The sequence below is a fragment of the Triticum aestivum genome, chromosome 6B (genome assembly GCF_018294505.1).
Source record: "Triticum aestivum cultivar Chinese Spring chromosome 6B, IWGSC CS RefSeq v2.1, whole genome shotgun sequence".
NCBI classification, from domain to species: Eukaryota; Viridiplantae; Streptophyta; class Magnoliopsida; order Poales; family Poaceae; genus Triticum; species Triticum aestivum.
This window is the reverse complement of record NC_057810.1, coordinates 517,689,858-517,716,868: the sequence shown is the minus strand read 5'-3', so window position 1 is coordinate 517,716,868 and position 27,011 is coordinate 517,689,858. Positions and strand designations below refer to the sequence as shown.

Sequence of the window (27,011 nt, the reverse complement as noted above, 5' to 3'; positions counted from 1 at the left end):
CGAGGGAAGCGCACCGTGCGTGGACGCGGTGCATGCACCCGTACATGCTGCGCCGGGCCCTCTGTCAGAGAGGCCCATTCGGCAACTCCGCTTGGTCCCTCTGCCCATGACGCCGCTCGTTGCCTCTGATGAGTCAGCAGGCGAAGCCTTCGACCACATCCTGCCTCCACCACCACCGTCGGTCGGCTTTGCGCCATCCGACAACTCCGCCTTCGTCGCCTACGCTCTGCCCACGTCGGCGACCCCACTTGCTGCAGGTTTTACCTGTGCATCCTCCTCTCTGTCGCCCCTGCCAGCGAAAATCCTACCCAGTGTCAGCTCAGACCTTGAGCCACACGAGTGCGCGATCCGACGCCAGCGGCGCAAAGCATGCCGCGACCACTTCTACTATCGCGACAAAGTGCGACGCAACGCTCGGCTTGCTGGGAAAGAGGCAAAGTCTTACACTAACATGACCTTAAAGGCGGTCAAGGCCAAGGCGGCGCGGTTCTCTGCCGCTGGCGATGCCCTAGCTCCGGGAGAAGCCATTGCTGCTGCCGGTCTTGACGACGAAGACGCGCCACCTGCCTCTGCGGATGACCTGGCGGCCATCGCGCTTCTCTGTGGTGCGGACGACGGACAGGCTGCTGCCATTCTCAAGTCTGACGACTCAGCTTCGGGTGCCGACGCTGCGCCATGATCGGGGCCGGCCCTGGGGCATGGGCGGTGGGGCGGCGGCCCAGGGCCCAGGCGGGAGGGGGGCCCATGATGTAGTACATATACATACTAATTCCCAGCAAAAAAATGGTAAAAATATGAGATGGGCTAGGGCGCGAGGCCCATGCGATCGATTACGAAGCGTTACGCTAGTGCCAACGATCGGTACCGGCTGCTTATTTTCTTTTCCTTCATCTGGAGTCTAGACGGTTGGTCTCTAATCTCTTCGTCCTGCCTGCCGCTCGGCGCTCGGCGCCTTGCCGTCTCGGCTGCCGCCGGCTTGCCGCTGCACGCGCCGCATAGCAGTCCGGTAACTCAAAGTCTGCAATGAGCCAACAAGGTAATCCATGATCCATTCCATCCGTCAGTTTCTTCATCCCGTATATGTTTCCATGATCCATCCATGTTCCTGATGACCTAATCCATCCCCCCAGATCCCAATTTGACAATTTCAGTAGTATGTACATATTCAACTATCCACATGTATGTCTAGGGTTCCAATCATCCGATTATAAATCTTAATTCTTTGTACCCTCTTTTCTTCATGATTTTAAGACATTATCCTGCCATGTTGCCTAAGAAGAAGATGTTGGTGCTGAAAAAACGAGAAGAAAAAAAGAAAGCATTATTGCATCAAGAAACGTCCGAAGAAACTTTTTTTGAAGCACCGAAGAATTATTGTTGTCGATGGAGTCAGTTGAATTTGGTTCTTATTTGAGGTAATCATGACATGTTAGTTTTATTTTGCCATCTTTTTAGTATTATTGTTATCGATGGAGTCTGTTCGAATTTAGTTATTATTATTGTTGATGGAGTCAGTTGAATTATTATAGTCAAATTTGGTTGAAATTTATATAGGAGCCCCATGTCACCGAGTTCGCCTAGGGCCTTCCAAAACTAGGGCCGGCCCTGGCCATGATCCTACATCTCCCTTGCCATGGCCTGACAGTGCACAGGCCTCCCCAACGCTGCTGCTCCGCACTACCCTCTGCATGTTCCTTGCGTAGTTGGGTTTCATCCCCAGGCTACTTGTGCCTTCATAAATGGAACTGCACGCCCCTTCTACTGTTCACTTTAGTAGTTCTTCAAACTGGCTCCAACGCCTGTAGGTGTCGTGCTAGTTTCCTATAAATTCCGCTGTAATCACTATTTGTTCCTGGAATGTAAGAGGACATGGAAGGAAGTAAGAAGTTTAGCTTTTGTACTCATGACGAGACAATTAAACACCTCTTCTTTCAATGCCAGTTTGCGCGTTATATATGGTCAATCATCCAAATAGCATCCAATTTGTATCTGCCTACAAGTGTTGCCAATATATATGGTCATTGGGTTGACGGTATACCAAATACTTTTAGTACGCTAATACGGATGGGAGCGTCAACCTTATTATGGTCGTTTTGGCTATGTAGAAAATGATTGTGTTTATGGCAAAACCTCTTCTCTTATGCAGGTTTTTTACCATTGTACGCACTGGCTTCGTATGTGGTCTACGCTACAGCGAACGAAGCATCAATCGTTGTTTAAGGCGGTGTGTATGCGGTTGGAGCGGGTGACCAGTGTGTTAAATAGATTGGTAGAGATAGAGTCATGTCCAAACTTCTATCCTTTCTTCTGTAACTTCTCCATCTCAATCTCATGTAACTCTCTTGAAACAAATCCTTGTGATCGTCCCTGACTTGTACGCCACGGGTGGCTGTTGCCTCGTTCAATATATACAACGCGGCCACCTACAGGTGGTGATACGCTTCCCATCAATAGTTTACATGGTCGTCAGAGCCTCTTCCTCCTAGATCGAAAATTCATCTAGCCCTAGCGAAAGCCGACCGGAACTACCTCCTCCGCCGTCGCCAGCACCATGAGTGCCCTTACCACCGATTCATCCTCCTCCATCTTCGCCCCATCATCCAGCACTACCCACACCCCGTCCATTGGATCTCCACCACAAGAGAAGCTAACCAGGAGCAACTTTCTCCTATGGAAGGCCATCGTGTTGCCGCAAATCAAGGGCGCACAGATGCAGCACTTCCTTGATTCGGCGAGCCCCGTGCCACTGGCCACCATCACTGTCACCAAGGACGAGAAAGAAGAGCAATGCGTCAATATGGCGCGTGTTCTCTGGTATGCGCAGCAACAACAGTTGCAAGGGTACCTCATGGGGTCCCTCTCCCGAGAAATCCTCGCCCAGGTTGTCACCCTCTAGATGCCGGCCGAGGTCTGGGCAGCCATCAACACCACGTTTGATCCTCAAACCCAAGCTCAATCGATCAATACTCGAATTGCGCTGCATAACCTGAAGAAGGGTAACTCAAGCATGGCGGACTACCTCGCCAACATCAAGTCTCTCACGGATGAGATCGCCAGCGCTGGACCAGCCCTCTTCGATGGCGAGATCACGTCCCACATTCTCGCCGGCCTCGACCTCGACTACAACCCCGTCGTCTCTGCCCTTGCTGCCCGTGTGGAACCAGTAACAGTGCAAGAGCTCTACAGCCAACTCCTCTCCTTCAACGCCCGCATCAATATGCTTCATGGCCTGAACCCAAGACAGTCTTCTGCTTATGCCGCATCTCGCGGGCGCGCAACAGGTGGCCGAGGGCACGGTCACCAGGGTCGCGGCCGTTCCAACAGCAGCAGTGGCCGCGGGCGCGGCGCGCCCCAGTATGCCCGTCCAAGTTCAGGTGCAGGGAGCAGTGGCTATGGCCAGCACGCAGGCGGCGGCGGCTATGGTCAGAATACAAGTGGAGGCAGCGCTGGCTATGGTCAGCATGCAGGCAGTGGCACTTCCTCCTCCAACACTCGTCGATATCGTTGCCAGCTTTGTAAGAAGCCGGGCCATGAGGTAATGGACTGCTGGCACAGGTTTGATGAGAACTTCGTCCCTGATGAACGTCATGTAGCCGCGCCGATCCGGGAACAGCAAGAAGATGCAGACATGGTCTGGTACGCTGATTCCGGTGCGACAGATCATATTACTAGCGAGCTTGAGAAGCTTGCTCTTCATGAGAAGTACTACGTTGGCGATCAAATTCACACCGCAAGCGGTGGAGGTATAGACATACAACACATTGGTCAAGCCATTATTAATTCCCCTACTTGCGCACATGATCTTTTCTTAAATGATGTCCTTCATGTCCCCAAGCCGACAAAAATCTTGCATCTATGTCTCGCCTAACCGTCGATAACAATGTCTTCTTTGAAACTCATCCTAAATATTTTTTCCATTAAGGATCGGGCAACGAGGGAGCTCATCCATCACGGTAGATGCATTGGAGGCCTCTACCCCATCATGTCGAGAGCCCTTAGTTGTCTTCATCATCGTCAAGTCTACTTCGTCGTCAAGCCCTCCTTGGCAAGATGGCATCAAAGATTAGGACATCCGTCATCGATCATAGTTAAGCAAGTAGTGAATAAAGGCAATCTTATGTTGTCAAATAGTCAAAGTGAAGAGTCTCTTTGTGATGTTTGTCAATGTGCCAAGAGTCATCAACTCCCTTATCCTAAGTCAACTAGTGTGTTTCATGCTCCTTTAGAGCTTATTTTTAGTGATGTATGGGGTCATGCAAGAGATTCTTTTGGAAGAAAGAAATACTATGTTAGTTTTATCGACGATTTTAGTAAATTCACTTGGATATACTTGCTCAAGTTCAAATATGAAGTTTTCTCTATTTTCCAAGAATTCCAAAAACTTATTGAGCGACAATTTGACAGAAAAATTATTGCAGTCCAAAGTGACTGGAGAGGGGAGTATGAGAAACTCAACTATTTCTTTTGAGATGTAGGCATAGAACATCATGTATCCTACCCACATGCTCATCAACAAAACGGCTCTGCCAAACGTAAACATCGTCATATTGTTGAAGTTGGTCTTTCCCTTCTTTCTCATGCATCAATGCCTCTTAAATATCTTTCCCTTCTTTCTCATGCATCAATGCCTCTTAAATATTGGGATGAAGCTTTCATTGCGGCCACCTATCTCATAAATCTTTTACCTAGTAAAATGATTGGAAATTCCACTCCTTTAGAATGATTGTTTCATCAAACACCCGACTATAACTCTCTCAAAATATTTGGGTGTGCGTGTTATCCCAATCAACGCCCTTACAATCGCCACAAACTTGAGCTTCGTTCAACTCAGTGTGTCTTCATTGGTTATAGCAATCTCCATAAAGGATACAAATGTCTTGAAGTTGCATCCGGACGCATCTATATCTCTCGGGATGTTGTTTTTGATGAAACCCTATTCCCCTTTGCAAAGCTTCACCCAAATGCGGGCGCTCTTCTTCGTGCTGAAATAGCACTTCTCCCTGAATATATGCCCAATCCAGATCACGGGGGTGAATTAACTAATATTGATCATGCGATTCAGTCAGAAAAAGAAATAGGACAAGGCAACTTTAATTCTGTTGCTAAGTGTGCAGGCCAACATTTTATGTGTGGAAATACAGACAAAGGAGACAACACCGGATCCGAAGCTGATGTACCTGTACCTGCCAGCGCCCGATCCGAGGAAGATCCTGGCGATTGGCATGCAGTGGCACGCACCGCAACGCAGGAGGATGCGGTGGCCGACAGGGTGGGGCCCGGCGGCCCAGCCGACGCGAGTCTGCGCGGCTTGCCTCTCGCCACGTCCGAGTGGGTTGGGCTGGCGGGGGACAAAGAGACTGAGGCGGGGCCCGATATCAACTCACCGAGCCACATGCCCACGCACGTCAGTCCCACAAGGCGCGCGCCCAGTGGCGAAGGGATCCCGAGGTGGATGCCGCCCTCGGGTCAGGAGACGTCAGAGGCGGGATCTTCTGCGGATGATACTTCAGCCGTTGATCCTATCACACCCAGATCTTCTGTAGCGGAAATAGCAGCTCCTCAGCACGTTTCAGAAATTCCCAAACGGACTACCAGGTCAAAAACTGGTGTCTTCCAACCAAAAAAGTACACAGATGGTACGATAAGGTATGATAAGATTAAACGTGCTTTTCTTACTAGTACGGGTGAACCAACTCATTTGAATGATGCTCTTGCTCATGAGGAATGGAAAAAGGCCATAGATAGTGAATATCATGCACTCATGGAAAATAAAACTTGGCATTTAGTCCCACCAGGAAGGAGTACAAATGTCATTGAATGCAAATGGGTTTACAAGATGAAAAGAAAGTCGGATGGAAGTCTAGACAGGTACAAGGCTAGATTGGTTGCAAAAGGATTTAAACAAAGGTTTGGAATTGATTATGAGGACACTTTTAGTCTTGTTGTCAAATCAGCTACCATTAGACTTGTATTGTCAATTGCAGTTTCCAGAGGTTGGAGTTTGCGACAGCTAGATGTTCAGAACGCGTTTCTTCATGATGTTCTCGAGGAAGAAGTGTTCATGCGGCAGCCACCAGGTTATGAAAACAGAAGCACACCAGATTATGTTTGTAAATTGGATAAAGCTATTTATGGATTAAAGCAGGCACCAAGGGCATGGTATTCAAAATTGAGCACTCAGTTACAACAACTTGGGTTTACGCCATCTAAGGATGATATCTCACTGTTTATCTACAATAAAGGCAATGTCATCATATTTGTTCTTGTCTATGTTGATGATATTATTGTGGCCGGCTCTAATCCAGATGCTACTGCCTGTTTGCTTAAGGATTTGAAGCTGGAATTTGCTCTAAAGGACTTGGGAGATCTACACTACTTCCTTGGCATAGAGGTCAGATAGGTAAAAGGTGGTATACTTCTTACACAGGAAAAATATACCACTGATATACTCAGGAGAGTAGGGCTGGAACATTGCAAACCAGTAAGTACACCAATCTCAACTTCAGAAGAACTTACAATTGAGAGTGGTGAAGTACTGGGACCAGAGGATGCAACAAATTATAGAAGTGTTGTAGGTGCACTGCAATATCTTACTCTTACTCCTCCTGATATTTCATATTCTATGAATAAGGTATGTCAATATCTACATGCCCCTAGTTCAGCACACTGGACTGCAGTTAAAAGAATTTTGAGGTATCTAAAGTTACAGAAGGGCTTGGACTTCAGATTGTGAAGTCTCCATCTATGCTTATCAGTGCTTATTCTGCTGCAGACTGGGCAGGGTGTGTTGATGATAGGAGATCTACAGGTGGCTTTGATGTGTTCTTGGGAACAAATCTTGTGTCATGGACTGCAAGGAAACAGGCTACGATCTCAAGGTCAAGTATTGAGGCTGAGATTGGTGTACTACCTTTTACTTGATATCAAGGTCAAGTTCATGAATGTGCTCTGGCAAATGCTACTGCTGAAATAATGTGGATACAAACATTGCTCTATGAACTTGAAATTAAAGCTCCACAAGCTGCAAGATTATGGTTTGATAATATTGGTGCTACTTATTCTCAGCTAATCCTGTGTTTCATGCACGTACCAAGCACATTGAAGTGGACTTCCATTTTGTCAGAGAAAGAGTAGCTCGCAAGTTGCTTGATATCAAGTTCATTCCAACAGGGGATCAGCTAGCTGATGGATTTACAAAACCTCTCACAATGCGAAGGTTAGATGACTTCAAGTACAATCTTAACCCAGGTAAAGTTTCATAGGGTTTAGATTGAGGGGGAGTGTTAGATAGATTTGTAGAGATATGTCATGTTCAAACTTCTATCCTTTCTTCTGTAACTTTTCCATCTCAATCTCCTGTAACTCTCCTAGAACGAATCCTTGTGATCGTCCCTGACTTGTACGCCACGGCTGGCTATTTCCACGTTCAATATATACAATGTGGCCACCTATGGGTGGTGATACGCTTTCCATCAATAGTTTACACAGTGAGGTTTTTACCCAACATGGGTGGCAACGTAATCTCCGGATCGGTCCACCTCCTCCGTCGACATTGTATAGTTTTAAACTCATATTGCTTTACCGTTGCCAACTTGTCGGTTTTTTACATATACTTTGTTAGACTATTCATTTAAGGTTGTGCACATCTTAACTATGCAGAGGCCAGGTATCACTCATTATGCTTTGTATCCACTTGATGCTACGTACATTCTGTGTTAATAAAAGCGTCCTTTATCGAAAGTGTAAAAGGACTTGGCGATGTGAACAAATGCTCTGACGTTCTGGCTGAGCTAATCTCTATTAACCCTCACCTTGCACTGCTACAAGAATCCAAATTGCAAGACATCTCAGACCAAAAATTGCGATCCTTTCTGCCACGCGCTCTTGATCACTCTGTCTCGCTGCCCGTCGTTGGATCTGCAGGTGGAACAATTTCGGCAGCCAACTCCTCCTACCTCAACATTGTCTCGTACACAAACCATTCCTCTACTACGCTCATAATCAAAACACTAGCCCTCGGCCATAACATTGCTGTTAGAGATATATTTAGTTATTTGTATTTGATAGTCTATAGGATTTGTAATTCGTCTTATATCTTATCTATAGGAGAGACTTCTTGTCCTTCAAGTTTTGTACTCAATATATAATCGTCCTCGAGGCTCAATAAACATCCATCATACAAACAACAATTTCACCGATCCCTCTCTATGCCTTCTAACATGATATCAGCCTAACCGATCCACATCCTAGCCACCGCCCACCACTTCCATCCTGCGCGTATATAGGGTTCGTCCGCCAGTCGTGTTGACCGGCTTCCCTGGATAGTCTCCTTTTTGATCTTTGATCCGGGTTTGCTCTCTCCCGTCGGTCATCTTGATCGGCGTTTTCTTTTTAGTTTTCCGACCTATGCTTGACCGGTTTGCGTCGCCCGCTGCCGTCGACCCTCGCGCGACTCTACTTCGACCCCGGCGCGACTAGTCGGCCTCTCCTCCGACCCGGCGGCCACGCGCGCTGAGGCGGCCCGTCAGGCCCAGCCGCCGTCCGCGTGTCGGCCCGCCCTTCGCCCTGCGCCGGCTGTCTCTGCCCCGCTCCGACTGGGACTCCTAGCTCACCCCAACAAGGCGGCCCATCATAGCCGTTGTTCGCACCCCGGCCCGCCCATCGATCCACGCCACCCGCCTCTGCCGCGTCTGCACGGTGGCCCTACGGTCCTCCTCACCGGCCTCGTCCCCAGCTACATCATGCTCGTCGGCTACTTCAGCTCGAGCGGCGCCGCTGCTACATTGGTCGCTTAGGCCACACTGCCCGGGCGCCGGCGCTGTTTTGGCAGCCTGGGTGCCGGCGCTGACGCGCATGTCCGCACGTCGTCCCACGCCGTCCATCATCGTCGGCCTCATTTTGGACTCTGTCGCCATCCCACGTGTACCGAGCAGCATCCATGACCTCGAGCGTGATCGGTTTGATCACCCGCTCGCCGCCGCGATCCGCCTCATCTATGCCACGCGGCCGACCTGGCCTATCGTTGCGTGCGCCTCCGCAGGTTCCGTGAAGATCATCCTCGAGTTCAGCGAGCCCTTCCACCAATCGAGCAACGGGCTGCCGCTGTGTCGCCCCGTCGGGCCGCAGCACCCCCGCCTCGTGGTTCTCCTCGCGGCTGCATCAACTCGTGCACCGCCGCTGTGTCGCCCCTTCGGGTCGTAGTACCGCGATACATGGTCCCCGCCACCGCCCCGAGGCCGTCCCCGCGGTTGCACCGACCTGCGATCCACCGCTGCACCGCCCCTTTGGGTTGTAGCACTGCGGCGCGTGGTCCCCGCAACCGCCCCAAGGTCTTCCGCCGGCGTTGCGTCGCCTCTTCGAGCCGTAGCGCCTCGGCCCGCAGTCCACCGTCGTCCCCGCCCGTCGATCTCTCGTGGTATGCGCCGTGCCGCCTCCTTTGGCACGGGAATGCCACTGTCCGCGCCGGTCTTCGTCACGCTGTCGGGTGCCGCACCTACTTCGATCACCGCCGCCGCGCTACTAACCTAGCCGTTAGGCCGCCACCGCCGACCGTACACCCCCTTCGTCTTCATCCCAGCACCAGACCCTCGTCGGCGTCGCCGTCATCTACCCCGACCGCTTCGTCTACTCCGACCACCGTTGGTGACATCGGCCCCCACGCCGATTGGCACCGCAACCGTCGTCGAGTCCTTCTTTGCTGGCCTCTCCGACTTCTCCGACATGGCGTACAGCTCGTGCAGGTCCCAGTCTACGCATGCCCGGTGCTGGCAACACCGATGCGTGCATCCGTCCACGACGTGTCCCCGGGCCTGGCAAGCCTGGTGCGGGGCTTCGCCAACTTCGCCTTCCTCCGTCTACGCATGCCCGGTGCTGGCAACACCGACGCGTGCCTTCGTCTACAACGTGTCCCCGGGTTTGGCAAACCCGGCGCGACGCCTCGTCAACACCATCTTCTTCCTGGTGCACCACTACTTCAACCGCTACGCCCATGACTAACTCGGCGCCTCCTTGCGCCCGCGGCTACACAGCGACTCACTCGACACCGGCTACCCCAACTCGACATCAACCACCGCATTGTTCGCACGGCTACCTCGACCACGGCTACACAACCCTACGCTCTCGGCTACCTCGACATCGGCACAAAGGGTTATCATCCGCTTGAGCAACCTGTCGGCTTTCTCTACAGGTAACGTGTCCGAGACGCGACACCGTCCACGACGCTCCCGCTACGACTGGGGGGGGGGGGATGTCAGCCCGTCTTCGGCGGGATGTTAGAGATATATTTGGGTTATTTGTATTTGGTAGTCTAAAATTTGTAATCTGTCTCCTACCTTATCTCCAGGAGAGCCTTCTTGCCTTCCAAGTCTTGTATTCAATATATACTCTCCCTCGAGGCTCAATGATACATTCATCATATTCCGCACCAAACCACACTCTCCCTTCTAACAACCGCCATCACAAATGTTTATGCTCTCTCTAGTCGCTCTCTAAACAATCATTTATCGACGAACTAAAATCAGTCAAACAAGACGACTCGACACCGTGTCTAATCATCGGCGACTTTAATCTTCGGAGGTTCTCTTCAGATAAAAACAAGGCCAATTTCCGTCAAAATGAAGCAAATGCCTTTAATGAAACACTCAACGATCGACCTAGCCCTGCTAGAATTACCACTGCTTGACTGCCGCCTCATTTTTTTTTTGAGCAAAGAAGGGTTTCCCCTTCCGATTTTCATTAAGGGAAACCGAAAGCGAGCTACAAGTAGCAGTTATCATCCGACAGCAAAAGCCCTGAAACCACAGCGCTAGAACTAGAAACTATTCCCTCCGTCCCATAATATAAAACGTTTTTTGACACTAGTATAGTGTCAATAAAATATCTTACATTATGGGATGGAGGGAGTAGAAAACACTAGAATCTAGAAGCCAGAACTGGTACAGGACCTCAGGCCGCATACAGCCTCGAAAAAGGTTTAAGCAAAAGAGCATAGAGTCAAACACCAAACAGGGTGGATACCATAATGAAGCAAAAGGCCGCATCAGGGCAGTAAAGCACAACGTAGAGCTCCAAAGCTTCAGAGCCCCAGTCTAGGGACATTGTATCTCCACCCCTGCACCGCTTTATAGACTTCACTTGCTACTTATTGATCAAATGAATAAAAGGAGAAAGAGAGAAGCAGCAGAAAGTTGCGCTGCACAAAAACAGTTTCAGTCTCACGTCGTTCTTCTCCATTGACCGAGCTCCAAGCTTAGTGATAACAACGCTTGCGATGATCCCGATGAAGTTTTTTACGCCGGGATGCACGGCTATAGCCTCCAATTCGTATGTGCAAAGCTAGCACACACAACCACGTTGATAGCCAAAGCTAACTAGTTATCTATCAGCTTGGTAAGATATACAATGTACGCACAACAGCTGATCGATCCTCTATTTGGTCGATTCAGCAGGAAACACACGCGTGCGAGAGCCGCGACTTGAGTAAATAGCATAAAATTACTAGTTTACAGGCTAGGATTCCAAAAACTACTAGATTTTATTTTTTCTCAAAAAACTACCAAATGCGCGGTCGACTGTTTCAAAAAACCCAAAATATCAGTCACTAGCGTTTTAACCGTTTTCCTGACGTGCTAGCCCCACCGGTCAGGCCACGTGGCCATGCGCGCTCACGGCGCAGCCGTTGACGGCCGTTAGCCCGACTGGTCCGGTCGGAACCAATGGAGCCGGTCGGGCCGCACTCCCTCTCAGTCTCCCCCTCCTCTCCCCGGCAGTGACGACCTAGGTGGGCGATGGTGGCGCCGCAGCCAGATGCCGTCGGCAGCGAGCTATTGAGCCAAGGCGTCACTGGCCTGGAGGGCGGTGGACATTCAGAGGTTGACAAATGGCTAGGCAGCTCGAGCTTCCCGGCGCAGCGGTCGGCGCAGCCATCATCGCCCGAGGCTCGGGTAGATCCGGCGAGCTCAGATCCAGCAGTCCGCGCAGCTAGGGCAGTGACGAAAGTGCATCCACGCAGATCCAGAGGGCGGAAACAGGTGGGCGTCGTCGTCTGGTGGAGTGAGGTAAGAAATTTTTGGGTCATTCATACGTTTAGTTCAAATTTAAAAATTATGGTTAGAAGATGATAGTTTTTGTTAGGAAACAAGTACTTGAATTAGGGTTAGAAGATAGTGCAGTATTGCGAATGAGCAGTGTAATTGTTTGTTGTAGGCATGCTACTGCATTTTATTGGTTATGTCAATGTAATTACTACCTTTAAAAATAATTGTTCAATAATGTTCAGTGCATTTGGTCAGTGCATTCACTATAATTAGAAAATAGTGTGTTCAGTGTATTCACTCTAATTAGAAGATAGTGCAGTAATGTTGGTCATTGTTTTAAGTTTCAGTTAGTTGAAAAATAATTGTTTGTCAATTTAATCTCCTACAGCTTAGATGATGAGATTTGGGACATGAGGCTACATTTTCAAGGAACAGATAATATGGAGAGAAAGTATTTAGTTTCTCCAGATATCAGTTATCTGACCATATTATCATTACTTGAGTTGGAGGGGTATGGAATGGATGCTTTTCTGACTTATGTAAAGGAAGAGGGAAAGGGGTTGGAGGGGGTGGAGATACTGGATAGTGAGGAGGCATTAGAGGAAATGTTTGACTTATTTGTTGATAAGAAGCTCCTGAACATCACAGTCAGAAAAGCTACTGATCCAAGTCCATCAGATGTTAATATGGATCACATCTCGCTTGAGGAACAGATCCCCATTAGTCATGTTGGTGAGCCTGTTGTTTACAGAGTTTCACAAGAAGGTGTTCTCTTCCCTGCCTCTAATGCTAGTTTGCTAGATGTAACCCCTGGTGAGCCCTATCTGAACACACAGCAAAGCTGCAATTTGAACAAGGGGAAAACAGTTATGGAAGAAGAAGATGTAGAAGAAGAAGCAGATGAAGATGTACCAGAAGAAGAAGATGAAGATGTACCAGAAGAAATAGAGCTAATTACTCTGAGGCTGGTTCTTCAATGGTTGCAACAGCACAAAGGCCACCAAGGGTACCTACTGCCTCTGCACCAACAGCTCATGCAACAATGAATGAGTCAACACGGACAACTTGTAGGTCAAGGAAGAGGGTTGCTTCCACATCAGTAGCAGCACCAGGTACAACAACAGGAAAAGCATCAGCCTCCAAGAAGAGCAGGACCAACATTGAGGCTACACCAGCAGCAGCACCTCTCAAGAAGAGCAAGACCAACACCTCTTCAGCAACACCAATACCACTTCCCAAGAAGAGGAGCACAACCATTTCTTCAGCAGCAAATAACACCAGGTCATCAAGGTCTTCTCCAGCAAAGAACACCAGATCAGCTTCTACCAATAGAGATGGCAATGGATCTTTCATTGCTCCTGGAAAATTTGTTAGAAGTGATGTGCAGGATGGGTCAAAGAGGTTCAGGAAGCCATCTGAGAGGTTGAAGGATTACTTTTATGCAAGTGCTAACTAGCTAAAGTGGTTGCATGTGAACTGCTCTGTTTTCCTTGGTTCTGTATGCAAGTGAACTGTTGAATTTGGTTTGTAATAACACTGCTTCACTAAGTACTTGGTTCTGTATTCAGTCACTATGTGGATTCAGTCACTATGTGTAATATGATATTGTTTGTGGATTCAGCACTTGGTTATCTGCATCTCAACTTTATTTGCATCTTGACATATAACACTTGATGGTGTTGATTCATAGTAATTGAGATATACATAGAGTCATTGAGAGTAGCATACATTGATTCTCATCCAAATCTTACATTGATTCAGAGAAATTGAGATATAGATAGAGTCATTGAGAGTAGCATACATTGATCAAAATCTTACAAATAATACCACAACTCTCTCTCGCATAGACTTACAGATAGAAAGATAGATAGATTCAGATTACTACGCATCAGTCGTAACGCGCAAAGAAACGAGCCCACTTAGCCCTAGTAGCTGGATGGGGAGTCATGGCTGCTCTTCTCCTTGCCCAGCTAATGATCTGCATGAACGTCCTTCCCCTGCCACCAGGGAAAACTAGCTCAAGTTCTTGAGCATTGCATTTCTCTAGTACCTTGTCGGAGAGGCGACGGTTGTACTCATGTTCATGCTCATCCTGGTCCGCCTCATGTGCCCTGTGCCTGCGCCTCCTCCTCCTCCTCCTCCTTTGTGCTGTTGCAGCCCTAACCTCCACGGCCTCCCCCTCCTCCTATATGACATCTCCCATGTCAGGATCCATCTCTAGGGTTTGTTTTTGGTGGAGGCTGCTGGAGTGACTGGGAAAGGGTGGGGGTGGAGAGGGGTTTATATTGACAGAGGGGGTTGTGTTTTAGTAGGCCTAGGGTTGCATTTGGTCAGAGACTAGTGGCCCACTAAGCCCAATTACCACACAGATAATATATGTAGGCTAACCAAATGACATACCTTACTAAAAACCATAGCATAGAAGATCAATTACAACACTTAATAACATTGGAGATCCATTACAACACTTAATAGCATTGGATAACATACTTAAGTACATAGTAAATAAGGTTCTTACATAACAAACTAAAGTTCAAATGCAGCGCCAAACACTAGGTTAACTTCACATTCCCCCAAAATGTACACCCATAGACTCACTTCAGACAGTTAGGCCACATCCTTATATATAGGCCTTGGATGTACTTACTTCACCAACATATCACAACAACTTCATGACTCAAGGATGGCCTTGATTTGCTCTAACTTCTCCTTGCTGCCATACCCATCTTTCAGCAGCTCAGCAACAACTTGCTCAATCTTTGCCTTCTCCTTCTTAAGAACATCTCTGTCAACTTGAACATCCTTCATAGCCTTCCTGGTGTTCTTGATGATATCAGCTTGGCTCTGCAAAATGCACCTCTGCTCATTTGCAAGTTTAAGTTTTTCCATCTGCACCTCCAACTTAGCTTTCTCCTCTAGCTCCTCCTTCTTTTCTTCTCAAGATCTTCCTCCTCCACTTGTTTCTAGTTCACCTTCTTGTACACCCTACCATCCTGCCAATCAAACATCTTGGATACGTCATCAACAAGCTTGGTGTACTCAATGCAAAGCTTGTCATTTTCCATCTTAAGCTTGGCCAACTCCCTTTCATGTTTACTCTTAACCTTGGCCAACTCCTTCTCAAACTTCTCCTTGTCAAGTACCCTTCCACAGTTCTGCTCATGGAACATTTCCCATAACTTGGACAAACATCTCTGAAGAACAGGAGGCCAAGGCCCATCAACCCACACTACAAGGATCCGGGTCTATTGCAACAAAATGGTTTGTTGCAATACATGTTGTTTCGTGGCAATAAGGTTGTTTCGTGGCAATAAGTACCTATTGCCATGAAACGACATTCGTTGGGAGCCGTTGTGACTGGATGCATGTAATAGGTTATTACCACAAAAAAGCAATCGTGACAATAATGTGTGCTATTGCAACATCCATGCAGAAAGTTGCCACATGTTTTCCCGTGGCAACACTCACCTGATGCCACAATTTGATTTGTGGAGATAGACTTAATGCAACATGTAACGAATCATGGTGACTGATATCTCGTAGCGATAGACATTTGTGGCAACAACCTATGGCAACGACGGTCGTTTCGTGGCGCATTACTTTTCTGTGGCGATAGTCAATTGTGGCAATAAACTATGGCAACAATCCTTGTTTTCGTGGCATTAGGCATGTTGCCGCGACCCACTACACTTGTGGGAATACACTATGGCAACAATCCTTGTTTTCGTGGCATTAGGCATGTTGCCACGACCCACTACACTTGTGGCAATAAACTATGGCAACACTCCTTGTTTTCATGGCCTTAGGCATGTTGCCACGACCCATTGCACTTGTGGCATTAACTTATGGCAACAAATATTCCAGTCGTCATAACAGGAAATTGCAACATACTTGTCTTGGTAGTGATAAATAGGTATCACAACAGGTGAAATCTTTGTAGCGAGAAACTATTGTGACAATATTCAAAACCATATGTATGATATGTATATTCATAAAATTCATAATTCTCATAGCAAATATCCATCAAATGAAACTCAAATGTAATTTAGCCATCCTAATTAACTATGAAGACTAAACTGTCCATGATGTAGAGTACAGTCCAGCTAGTTCTTTGGATCCTGCAATCAAGAAATAAAAAAAGTTCTAGTTAATGAGTCATGTAAAGTGAGCTTAGATATAGGGAAGGACAACATGCGAAAATTACCTTGTTCATTGGTTGTCTTAGATCCCATAGTGGAAGAAGCTTTAGCTGCTCCCAATCCTTCATAACAAAATGACAACTCTTATTTTCCCTTCTTCATCTTGTCCAAGAGTGGAGCAATGTAAGTAGGATTATTCAGGAAACACTTTTTCTGTTGCACCAGTCAATGTAATGATACAACAATAGTAGCATGTAAAGTGATAATATGATAGATAGATGGCATCTTGATTTTAGTTACTATTCCATACATTGGTTCCGTTTCGTTTCCCGTGATACTCAACAATTAGACTCACATCTGACGGATGCAATGTTGGAAGGACTGAAACTGAGAATTCAAACTATATACAAAATGCATGGATTTGTGTGATCTGAATAAAACAAATTCGATACAGAGTAGACGGGTTGACATACTTTCTACTTCCTCTTGCTGCTTGGATAACTTTGTAATCCAATATGCTTTGTCCAACGTTTAGACTTTCCCCTTCAAAGACACATTGTCTCCCAAAGTTGGAAGATTCTATATTTTATATCCCTTATCTGTTGAGAAAATATATGTGAGTGAACCTGAATGTGGATGTATAAGAGAAGTATGAATACACAAAAAGTGCAAATAATGCATACTTACATGCAAGGCAACCATTATCTTTCTAACTTCTAAAAGACAATATATTAATACAACCATGTCTGATCTCAACTTTCTAGAAATCCAATGATAGCAAGCTTGTTAGGAAAGAAACATATGATTAGTTTTAGGACAAATGGCCAAGTTTTTATAGAACTGGCATGTAATACACATAACGGGAGATGTTAGTTTACCTGAACTTTTTTATTAAATGGAGTGGCACAACTGGAAATAGTCGCACTTCAAAGAGTTATAGATCATCCAGTTTGTTCTGCTCATAAGCCCAATTACAATTAACCATATTATTAATACATGAGCAGCAATTATAACATTAAAAGTGTAGGCTTTACTAGAGAATATTTGTGACATGTAATTACCTCATATATTCACAATTATGTTAGCAAAAGATCAACACACCTTATTTTCTACATTATTATTGAAAACCTGAAGGCTGTTTCTTCTAGTATATATTGACACCGAGACAGGCCTTAATATCTCATCTTACAAATTTCCATCTTGTCGTAGAAACTAAAACAATTTGGCATTGTAAACTGTACAAAAACATATCACTACTTAAATGTCAAATTTACATATTTTGCGCAACTATCTCCTACAACACTTAATCAGCATCATCATTCTCACACAAATTTTACATGGATCCCACTTTCATGTGGTGGAGAATAGAAGATACTTGTCGCATGAAAAATATATACTATCAGTAGAAATATATGATTGCATCAACCAGTACTAACCCATCGAACGTTCTAGTTCGCTGATCACGATTCGCCGACCTGGCCCCATTCCTACGCGAGTACTTTTCGGCATGGGGCAACCATGATGACGACAAAAGATGGCAATTCCTCTTTGACATGATCCTGCACAAAGCAACTCCATCTGTATTAATTGATTAAGAATGAATCAACGTACTCCCTTCGTCCGGAAATATTTGTCATCAAAATGAATAAAAAAAGATGTATCTGGATGTATATTAGTTTTAGATACATTCCTTTTTGTTCATTTTGATGACAAGTATTTTCGGATGGAGGGAGTACACAATATTTAGAAAGCTAACCATTAGACTGATCGGTTCTTGCTAGCTACTCCCTCCATTCCTAAATATTTGTCTTTTTAGAGATTTCAAATAGAATATCACATACGGATGTATATAGACATATTTTAGAGTGTAGATTCACTTATTTTGCTCCGTATATACTTATTTGTTGAAATTTCTAGAAAGACAAATATTTAGCAACCGAAGGAGTACGCACGCACGCTGAATCGCTGGATTAATTAGAGACCTATTAGTACTACTCCGACATGTAAAAAGTACCGCATCCAACACACGACGGTATAGACTATAAATATATTAACATGCATCCATGACGTGCATACTGTTTTTCCTATGCACATGAATCTCAGTCGGTCGTCTGTGATAGAAACTGCTTCTAGGCTGCCACTCGTCCAGTGATGACGGCGACGGGACTGCTCATGCTTGAACGTGCAGCAGCAGCCAGGCGTGAGTGGACCTGAAGGCATTGTCGCCACCCCACCAAGGACAAACCCAGCAGCACTAACATCGGAGCTAAACAGAGATCGACAGCCTGCAGCTATGTCAACAGCGGATGGAAAAGCCAAACAAACGACTTTGGACTAACCGTATTCCCTTATAGATAGGTCTGATGGAGATCTGAAGCTCCATGAGTTCTTGGCCTCGATGAAGGCTGGTGATGCAGCCTTCCTCGTCGGAGGGAATTGCACAAACCACCGCTTATTGGGGCTGGTGTTGCATAAAACACCTACTATACGAGTTTGTTGCGGAAAATACCACATATTGGTGTAATACGTTGCAGATAGGTCTAATTTAGTATTTGGATGCATTGACATAATTACTGACAAATGGGTCCCGCTTCTAAGTGCACGCGTGACAATAAAACCCGGCCACATCAGCCAATGTATATTAGACCAAGAAGTGAAAAGACTAGAGTTAAAAAAACAGTTTAATAAGTGGGCTGGAAGCCGACTCATAAAAATAGATGGGCTGAAAGCCGATGTCGATGAAACAAGACACAATCATCTCATACATAGTGGCTCGAGCAAAGAGGGACGCAGATTTTTAGAGCACTTGCACCCATGCCTTGCTATCCTGGTCCTCCAATATTGCTTTAAGATCTGTGCGAGACAACTAAATTTGTATATGCATCGGGTAAGCACCCCCCTCTCACCTGAGCTATGCTCGTCTTCTCCCCTACCTTCCTAGGTCTTCTTCTCCCTCATGAAACCCTTACATTTTTGGGGATAAATTTTGCCGTTGATCGACATATTTTTGTTTAGGATCCTATTTTTTGGGACGTTTGTGTTGTTATTACTTAGGTTCTGCGCTTGATTTTGACATGTGTTTAAGGCCTTGTCCCTTGTGTCGGTATAAATTTTGTTTCAGCAACATATCTGATTATTATCCTTTATCCAACTTTCATGCCAGCTACTTGATGCTAAAATCTAATGGGAACAATATCTACCATGTTTTTGTGTTGGTGATCTCATGCCGAACTTGCTTCATTTAAATTTGGGTTCAAAAGTTAACAATTTTAGAAAAGTGTGAACTTTTTTGACATTTTCAGAAAAATGTGAAATAATTTCAGTAAATACTACATATATTCAATACTAATCTAGGAAAGTTTCGGCTTAACTGGACCACAGGTTTTGGAGATAATGACAGTCTAATATGTTGGCTGATGTGGCCGGTTTTATTGTCACATGTGCACTTACGAGCGGGACCCATTTGTCAGTAATTATGTCAATGCATCCAAATACTAGATTAGACCTATCTGCAATGTATTACACCAATATGCGGTGTTTTCCGCAACAAACCCGTATAGTAGGTGTTTTGCGCAACACCAGCCCCAATAAGTGGTGGTTTGTGCAATTTCCTCTCCTCGTCGAGACCCACGTCACCACTATGCCGTCACTAGAGATCCATGCAGCGTCTATTGTGGACGAAGCTAGATCAGACAAAAAGGTTTTTGATATTGCAAGAGAAACGAAAATAAAACAAGTTTGTTCCAGAAAATCAACAAACAAAGAAAATGCAAAATAGTAAAGGGAGGTTCAGATATTACTCACTATCATTTTGGTGTTTTCCTAGCACTTGAGAAATAGAAACTACAGGGGGACAACTTCAACAAAGGGAACTAACAAGACAAGAACACATATATGTATATAAAACTAGCAAGTATAAGACACACGGAAGGAACAAGATTAGGACAGCATACAATTATTTCACATCACATATACATGTCACATATGTCACTGGTACATAGATAGCACATTGAACTTGAGATTAAAAACAATCACACCTCTGACTTCACAAAGAGCAGTCTCACTACAAAATACTCCCTCCGTTCCAAAATAGATGACCCAACTTTGTACTAATTTTGTACTAAAGTTAGTACAAAGTTGACCCAACTTTGTACTAATTTTGTACTAAAATTAGTACAAAGTTGAGTCATCTCGAGTAAAATCACAGGTAGTAATCTGAATCTATACAACCCACGAACTGACAGTCACATATAAATCTAGCACAAAACAATTTGCAATTGAACAAGTCTCAACACTAATTGTTCACTGGACACAACAATATGTTTTTTATGAATTACACACACACACGCACGAACACTCACACACACCAACACACGCACATGCACACACACAGAGAGCAACGGGTGTTGGAAAGAGCAGCAGTAGATTGGGGGAAGCAGCGAGGTGGAGAGTGGTGCTGGTGGTGATGGATGGCAGCGGTGGCTCGGTGGTGAAGTGGAGCGGGTGGAGGTGCTGGGTGGCGCACCACCACGCCGGCCTGGCCGTGGCGGCGGCCGGTGGTGGAGAAGAAGGGGAGAGGGAGAGAGATCGGATATGCCAGGCCCAAAGGGGATCGGGGCTGCTGCTAGGGATTTTGACCCCTCCTCTAGTCTGCCACTTTTCTGATTTGGCCCTTCTCCTTTCCTTCTTTCTTCCCAAGTAGATCCCCTCCATCTTAAGTTTTGGCCCCCGGTTTCTTCTTTCCTTGATGCTCATGTCCCTTTCTTCACTTCTTTCCTGCCCTTCTCTCTTCTCAATAGCCACATGGATGGACTCTTGACGATTATAGTGCCTCATCGCACTTTTCTGCAAAAGAAACAAGTAACGAGTAAATGATCTTTTATATGATTTTCATTCAAATATATCACAATTCATAGCAAGAATGGATGGATATATCACAATAGATGCTAAATTTGAGTGCCAAATTATATATATGAAATGCACTTATCAAGTTCCCCCACACTTAAATCTTTACTTGTCCTCAAGTAAAGGCATATGACAAGAGCAAGATAGTGAATAGTGAGCTGACTAGAGAATGCCAAGTGAAGTAGATCTCTAAACAATGCATGCTTTGGACTTAGCTAGTGCAAATCAATGGTCAAGAGTCCATCCATGTGGCTATTGAGAAGAGAGAAGGGCAGGAAAGAAGTGAAGAAAGGGACATGAGCATCAAGGAAAGAAGAAACCGGGGGCCAAAACTTAAGATGGAGGGGATCTACTTGGGAAGAAAGAAGGAAAGGAGAAGGGCCAAATCAGAAAAGTGGCAGACTAGAGGAGGGGTCAAAATCCCTAGCAGCAGCCCGATCCCCTTTGGGCCTGGCATATCCCATCTCTCTCCCTCTCCCTTTCTTCTCCACCACCGGCCGCCGCCACGGCCAGGCCGGCGTGGTGGTGCGCCACCCAGCACCTCCACTCGCTCCACTTCACCACCGAGCCACCGCTGCCATCCATCACCACCAGCACCACTCTCCACCTTGCTGCTTCCCCCAATCTACTGCTGCTCTTTCCAACACCCGCTGCTCTCCGTGTGTGTGCGTGTGCCTGTGTTGGTGTGTGTGAGTGTTCGTGCGTGTGTGTTCGTGTGTGTGTGTAATTCATAAAAAACATATTGTTGTGTCCAGTGAACAATTAGTGTTGAGGCTTGTTCAATTGCAAACTGTTTTGTGCTAGATTTATATGTGACTGTCAGTTCGTGGGTTGTATAGAACTATAGATTCAGATTACTACCTGTGATTTTATTTTGTAGTGAGACTGCTCTTTGTGAAGTCAGAGGTGTGATTGTTTTTAATCTCAAGTTCAATGTGCTAGCTATGTACCAGTGACATATGTGACATGTATATGTGATGTGAAATAATTGTATGCTGTCCCTAATCTTGTTCCTTCCGTGTGTCTTATACTTGCTAGTTTTATATACATATATGTGTTCTTGTCTTGTTAGTTCCCTTTGTTGAAGTTGTCCCCCTGTAGTTTCTATTTCTCAAGTGCTACCAAAAAGATAGTGAGTAATATCTGAACCTCCCTTTACTATTTTGCATTTTCTTTGTTTGTTGATTTTCTGGAACAAACTTGCTTTATTTTCGTTTCTCTTGCAATATCAAAAACCTTTTCGTCTGATCTAGCTTTAGCCGAGCACGACTGTCGTCGCCTAGTCCCTGAGGAGAACACGACATCCGTAGTTTGGGCAAAATATTCCACTACACTTACAATAGATCATTTTGGCGCCGTTGCCGGGGATCGAACCCGGGTCACCCGCGTGACAGGCGGGAATGATATGTTTCATTAAGCATAGAACTAGCATGAGGAAAGTACCTGTGATCATCACAAATGAGAGTAATGCCACTAACAGGGTATATATGATCATATCCAAGCAAATGCTTCTTCAAATCTACTTTAACAGATGGCATCATGCAATGCAAGGTAGAAGCAAAGGAATCATAAGGACGCATGTCATCGAGAGGATTAGATAAACCTGCTACATCATGCTCTTGTATGACGATGGGCAAATGAATTTCTGGTTCTTCAAGTTCAACTACAACAATTTCTTTTACTTCTTCAGGAAGGATATACATTGGCTCTTCAAGGTCTTCGACTTGATCACTTGGGTAGTTGAGCTCTGGATCATCTTGTGCCTTGGCTTCGAGTATTTCTTCTTCAAGTTGAGGTCTCTCTTCCTCTGGATCTTCTATGGTGCTACTACCAGCAACACCTAATTGAGTCCGAAATGTCCCCATCTGTGAATATTCACTAACATGATCTGGTAGGGGTGCTGAGATCACTACCTCGCTGTCTTTCTGAGCAATGTTCTCCTCATCACCATCACTGCTAAGTTTCAACAGAGGCACCGATGACTTCCACCATTCATGCAGCTCAGCAACACATGGGATATTCTCAGGATATTGAAGTATCAGCTCTTCTAAATTTGACTCAACCTCTTGTATCTCTCTCCTTGGAATGTCTCCGACTTGCTTAATTATATGTGCAGGAGTTGGAATCCCATCTTCACTATTCTTCTCTGAGATACTCTCTTTAACTGTGATAGAGGTAAACACTGGTGGAGCTAATGATTTCTTCTTGACAAATAGTCCAGATACAGTTGTAACACAAGTGTGGGCAATTGGTGACACGACTAAATTCCACCAGTCACATAGTTGACTAACACAAGTGAATTTCTCCATATCTTGCTGTCTCAACTTAGCGTCAATCAGAGTAGGTTCCTCATAAACCTCTTCTTGCAACTTTGACTCATTCTGAACAGTTTCACTGCCATGAGGTATTGGATCTGCTACTGTGGTATCCATCTGATCTAAAGTGGTTGCATCATCTTGGAAAATATCATAATAATCATCAAGGATAATTGAAGTAGGATCAATGTTTCCATATGGAGGCTCTAATTCAATTCTGAAATGTTGTTGTCCCTGGAATAAAACATGCTGGTTTTGAATATTAGGCACCATGGATGATTTCTGTTCACTTATGGAACACACAGCTTCTGATTGCACACAGCTTGCAACCTTCGGATTTGAACTAGGCCTTTCATAACCCCATTGCATTTGGTGGAAGGCAATGCTCTCAATGAGAATAATTGCACCCTCGACAGTCTTGTTCATGATTGTTCCACCAGCTGACATATCAATAAGATCTCTTGAAGCATGTGTCAGCCCTCTATAGAATATCAGAAGCACTAACCAATCCTTTTACCCATGATTAGGACATTTTCTAAGCAAAATACTTATATCTCTCCCAAGCAGCATACAAGCTTTCACTTCCATCTTGCGCAAAACTGAGGATCTGGTCACGAATTGCGGCTTGCTTGTAAAGTGGAAAATATCTATGCAGGAAAGCTTGCGAAATATCACCCCAAGTGCATGATCTTGATGGCAAAGAATAATACCAGTCCTTAGCAGCATCTCTGAGAGAGAATGTGAACAACATACACTTCATAGCATCTTGGGAAACGCCATGGTACTGGACTGTATTGGCATACTCCAGAACATTACTAATGTGCTCATGAGGGTCTTCATTGGGTAATCCTCTAAAGTGATTCTGCAAGACGAGCAATAAGTCCAGGCCTCAACTCAAAATTTTCGGCCACAATAGATGGCCAAATTGGCCCTGTCATCGTGTCCAAACTACTTGGCAACCAAAGATCACGTACTAAAGCCATGTGTTCAAGTGCAACTATCAATCAGCCTACAAATAGTAAGATATCCTACACACGCTCACAAACATCAAACACAGGTGAGAGGGTTAGTATCCTAATAAGCCGAAGCAACAAAAAGTAAAAAGTTAAAAGAAACACAGAAATAAATTTGACTGAAAATTTAAACAAAAACTATACTAAGCCTAGTCTATAGCTTCGCACAATCGCTCGATGCTAGTCCCCGGCAACGGCGCCAAAATGATCAATTGTAATATAGCGGGGTTTTTACGCCCCAAACTACGAGTGTCGTGCTCTCCTCAGGGACTAGGCGACGGCAACTATATTCGGCTAAAGCACGGTAATACAATTCAGATGAAGGGAACAGAAAATAAACCTAAACTATCAAGATTGTCGCCAATGGAAATGCGGATAAGCAAAGGTAGATTCAGATTTTACTAACTTTCTTTTTGGTATTTTTGTAATTCTTGAGAAATTAAGATACTAACACAAGCTAACATCAATGACAAGAGAAGTAAAAAGGACATGAACTTAACACACACATATATGTATATATCACAAAAACAGTAAACCGGACACTAATCATCAGCACACAACAATATTTTTGATGAATTACACACACACACACATATACTAGCAGAATACTAATTGACAGAACCAAAATATAATAGATCAAGTATCTCTCAAAGTAACAAAGCCTCAACTAGTCAGATCTCAGAACACATGCACTATATTATACAAGTACTTAAACAGAGCAAACATCAGGTTGCAAGTACACTTCAAATCTGAATATTACATAAGCATCTCAAGGCACAAATTAATTGTTCGGAACAGTACACAAGGTTCACCTAGCAGTTTTCAGAAATTTGCAAGAAGTAAGAGAGGAGAGAAGCAGCAGCAGTTTTCGTTCAGAGAAGAACTAGGAGCAGCAGCTAGAGTAGCAGCGAGCAGCAGAGACACAACAAGAGGAGGAGCGGTTCAGCAGCAGTAGTAGGGACAAGGAGAAGAACAGCGGCAAAGGGATTGAAGGAGGAGGAGCAGCGGGGCAAGGAAAGAGGGCTTCAGCAAGAAGAGCAGCAGGGGCGAATAGGAAGAAGGAGCAGCAGCAGGTTGCGTGGAAGAAGAGAAGGCAGCAGTAGGAGGTCGAGAGGAAGAAGGAGGGGCTCGCGAGGTGGGCGCTGGTGGCGGCGCTGGTGGAGTGGTGGCAGGAGGCGATGGTGGTGCTGGTGAATGGATGGCGCAGCGGCGCTGATGTGGATGGTGGCGCAGTGGAGATGGATGGAGATGGTGGTGGCTGGGCTGCGGAGGCGCACCACCACGCCGGCCTCGCCGTGGCAGCGGCCTGAGGTGGAAGAAGTGGTGGGGGAGAAGAGAGATGGAGATATGGCCAGGCCCGAGGGGAATTGGAGATGGACTAGGGATTTTGACCCCTCGATCTGATCTTCCATTTGCACAATGGCCCTCCTACTTCCTTTTTCCTTCGCAAGAACATCCCTCTCTTCTCAAGTTGCCCCCCCTGGTTACTTTGTTTCTTCTCGCACAAGTCCATTCTTCCTCCTCTTCTTCGTTCTCTTAGCCACTTAGTCCGTATCTTGAAGTTTATAGTGCCTTCTCGCACTTTTCTGCAAAACAAACCACTGAGTAGTAAATGACCCCTTTATATGATTATCATTCACAAATTCAACAATTCATAGCAAGAAATGAATGAGTATAACTCAATAAACCGCATATTTCAGTGCCAAAAGATGTATATGAAATGTGTTGATCACCTGCTATGAGAGAAGGGCGACTCACCGTCTTTGACGGATCTGGATGGTGCTGCTATGAGTATGCGATGCAGGAGGCTCAAGGAGGAGTAAGAGGGATGCGGGGTGGCGACGATGGGATGGGGGCGGCGCACAGAGTGGGATAAGGGACGGGGTTAGGTCCTTGTGTTTGATGCAGGGTTAAATCGATCAAAATTTGACACCCCGCGTAAGGCACTGAGAATTTTGCCTCCCCGCGCGCTCCGCCCTCGCTAATCTTTTCACATTGATATTTTGTCCTTCATTGGCGGCTGATGGACCTGCTTCATTTTGGCCCCACGTGACAGTCTATGCAAAATTTTATTAGAATTCCCAGTTTATAACATTATTACATAGACTTACAATAAAAAAATTATAATTACAGTAATAAAATAACAAAAACACTTAAATGAACCCTGGAAACCATAGAAAAATTAGAGTCAGAATTTTTTGCGCTCACAAATAATTGATTTTCCCAACCATCTTGTGTATATGACCTAAGCTTGTACATATGTTCTAAAATGTAATTATCTTATTTATTTTTAAATTTTATTTGAGATATAAATTGTTGTTGTGGTAGAAACAACGATACACACATAATCACAACATAATCTAGTATCCTAAATAGTTCATCCACACTATATGATTTCGGTGCATAAAATGGGTGGGTTTCTCTACTTGGGCCTTATGAGGCTATAGAATAGAGCTATATTTATTAAAAATATTAGCCACGTCTTTATCTTGTTTCCTCTCGTAACCCTAGGTTGGTTGGGCAAGCTTCTCCCTCGAGACTTAACGGCGAGCCCGTGGATTCGCATTCCCTCTGCTTATCGCTCCGGCGGCCAGTGGCAGAGAG

General features: G+C 45.4%; 1 protein-coding gene and 1 long non-coding RNA gene across 2 annotated transcripts; both read right to left on the bottom strand.

The window, feature by feature from the left end:
* Positions 1-15,914: 15,914 nt before the first annotated feature.
* LOC123137759 (uncharacterized) lies at positions 15,915-25,786 on the bottom strand. The gene is made up of 7 exons (XR_006468487.1): positions 25,220-25,786; positions 17,611-17,733; positions 17,053-17,129; positions 16,862-16,956; positions 16,648-16,773; positions 16,240-16,296; positions 15,915-16,153 (listed from the first exon to the last, which is right to left on the bottom strand). It is a non-coding gene; the product is annotated as an uncharacterized lncRNA (long non-coding RNA).
* On the bottom strand, positions 20,399-25,220 carry LOC123137758 (uncharacterized). Its single transcript, XM_044557604.1, has 2 exons — positions 22,683-25,220; positions 20,399-21,019 (listed from the first exon to the last, which is right to left on the bottom strand). Exons 1-2 carry the CDS (start codon positions 23,839-23,841, stop codon positions 20,997-20,999), a joined length of 1,182 nt encoding a protein of 393 aa, XP_044413539.1. The 5' UTR covers positions 23,842-25,220; the 3' UTR covers positions 20,399-20,996.
* Positions 25,787-27,011: the final 1,225 nt, after the last annotated feature.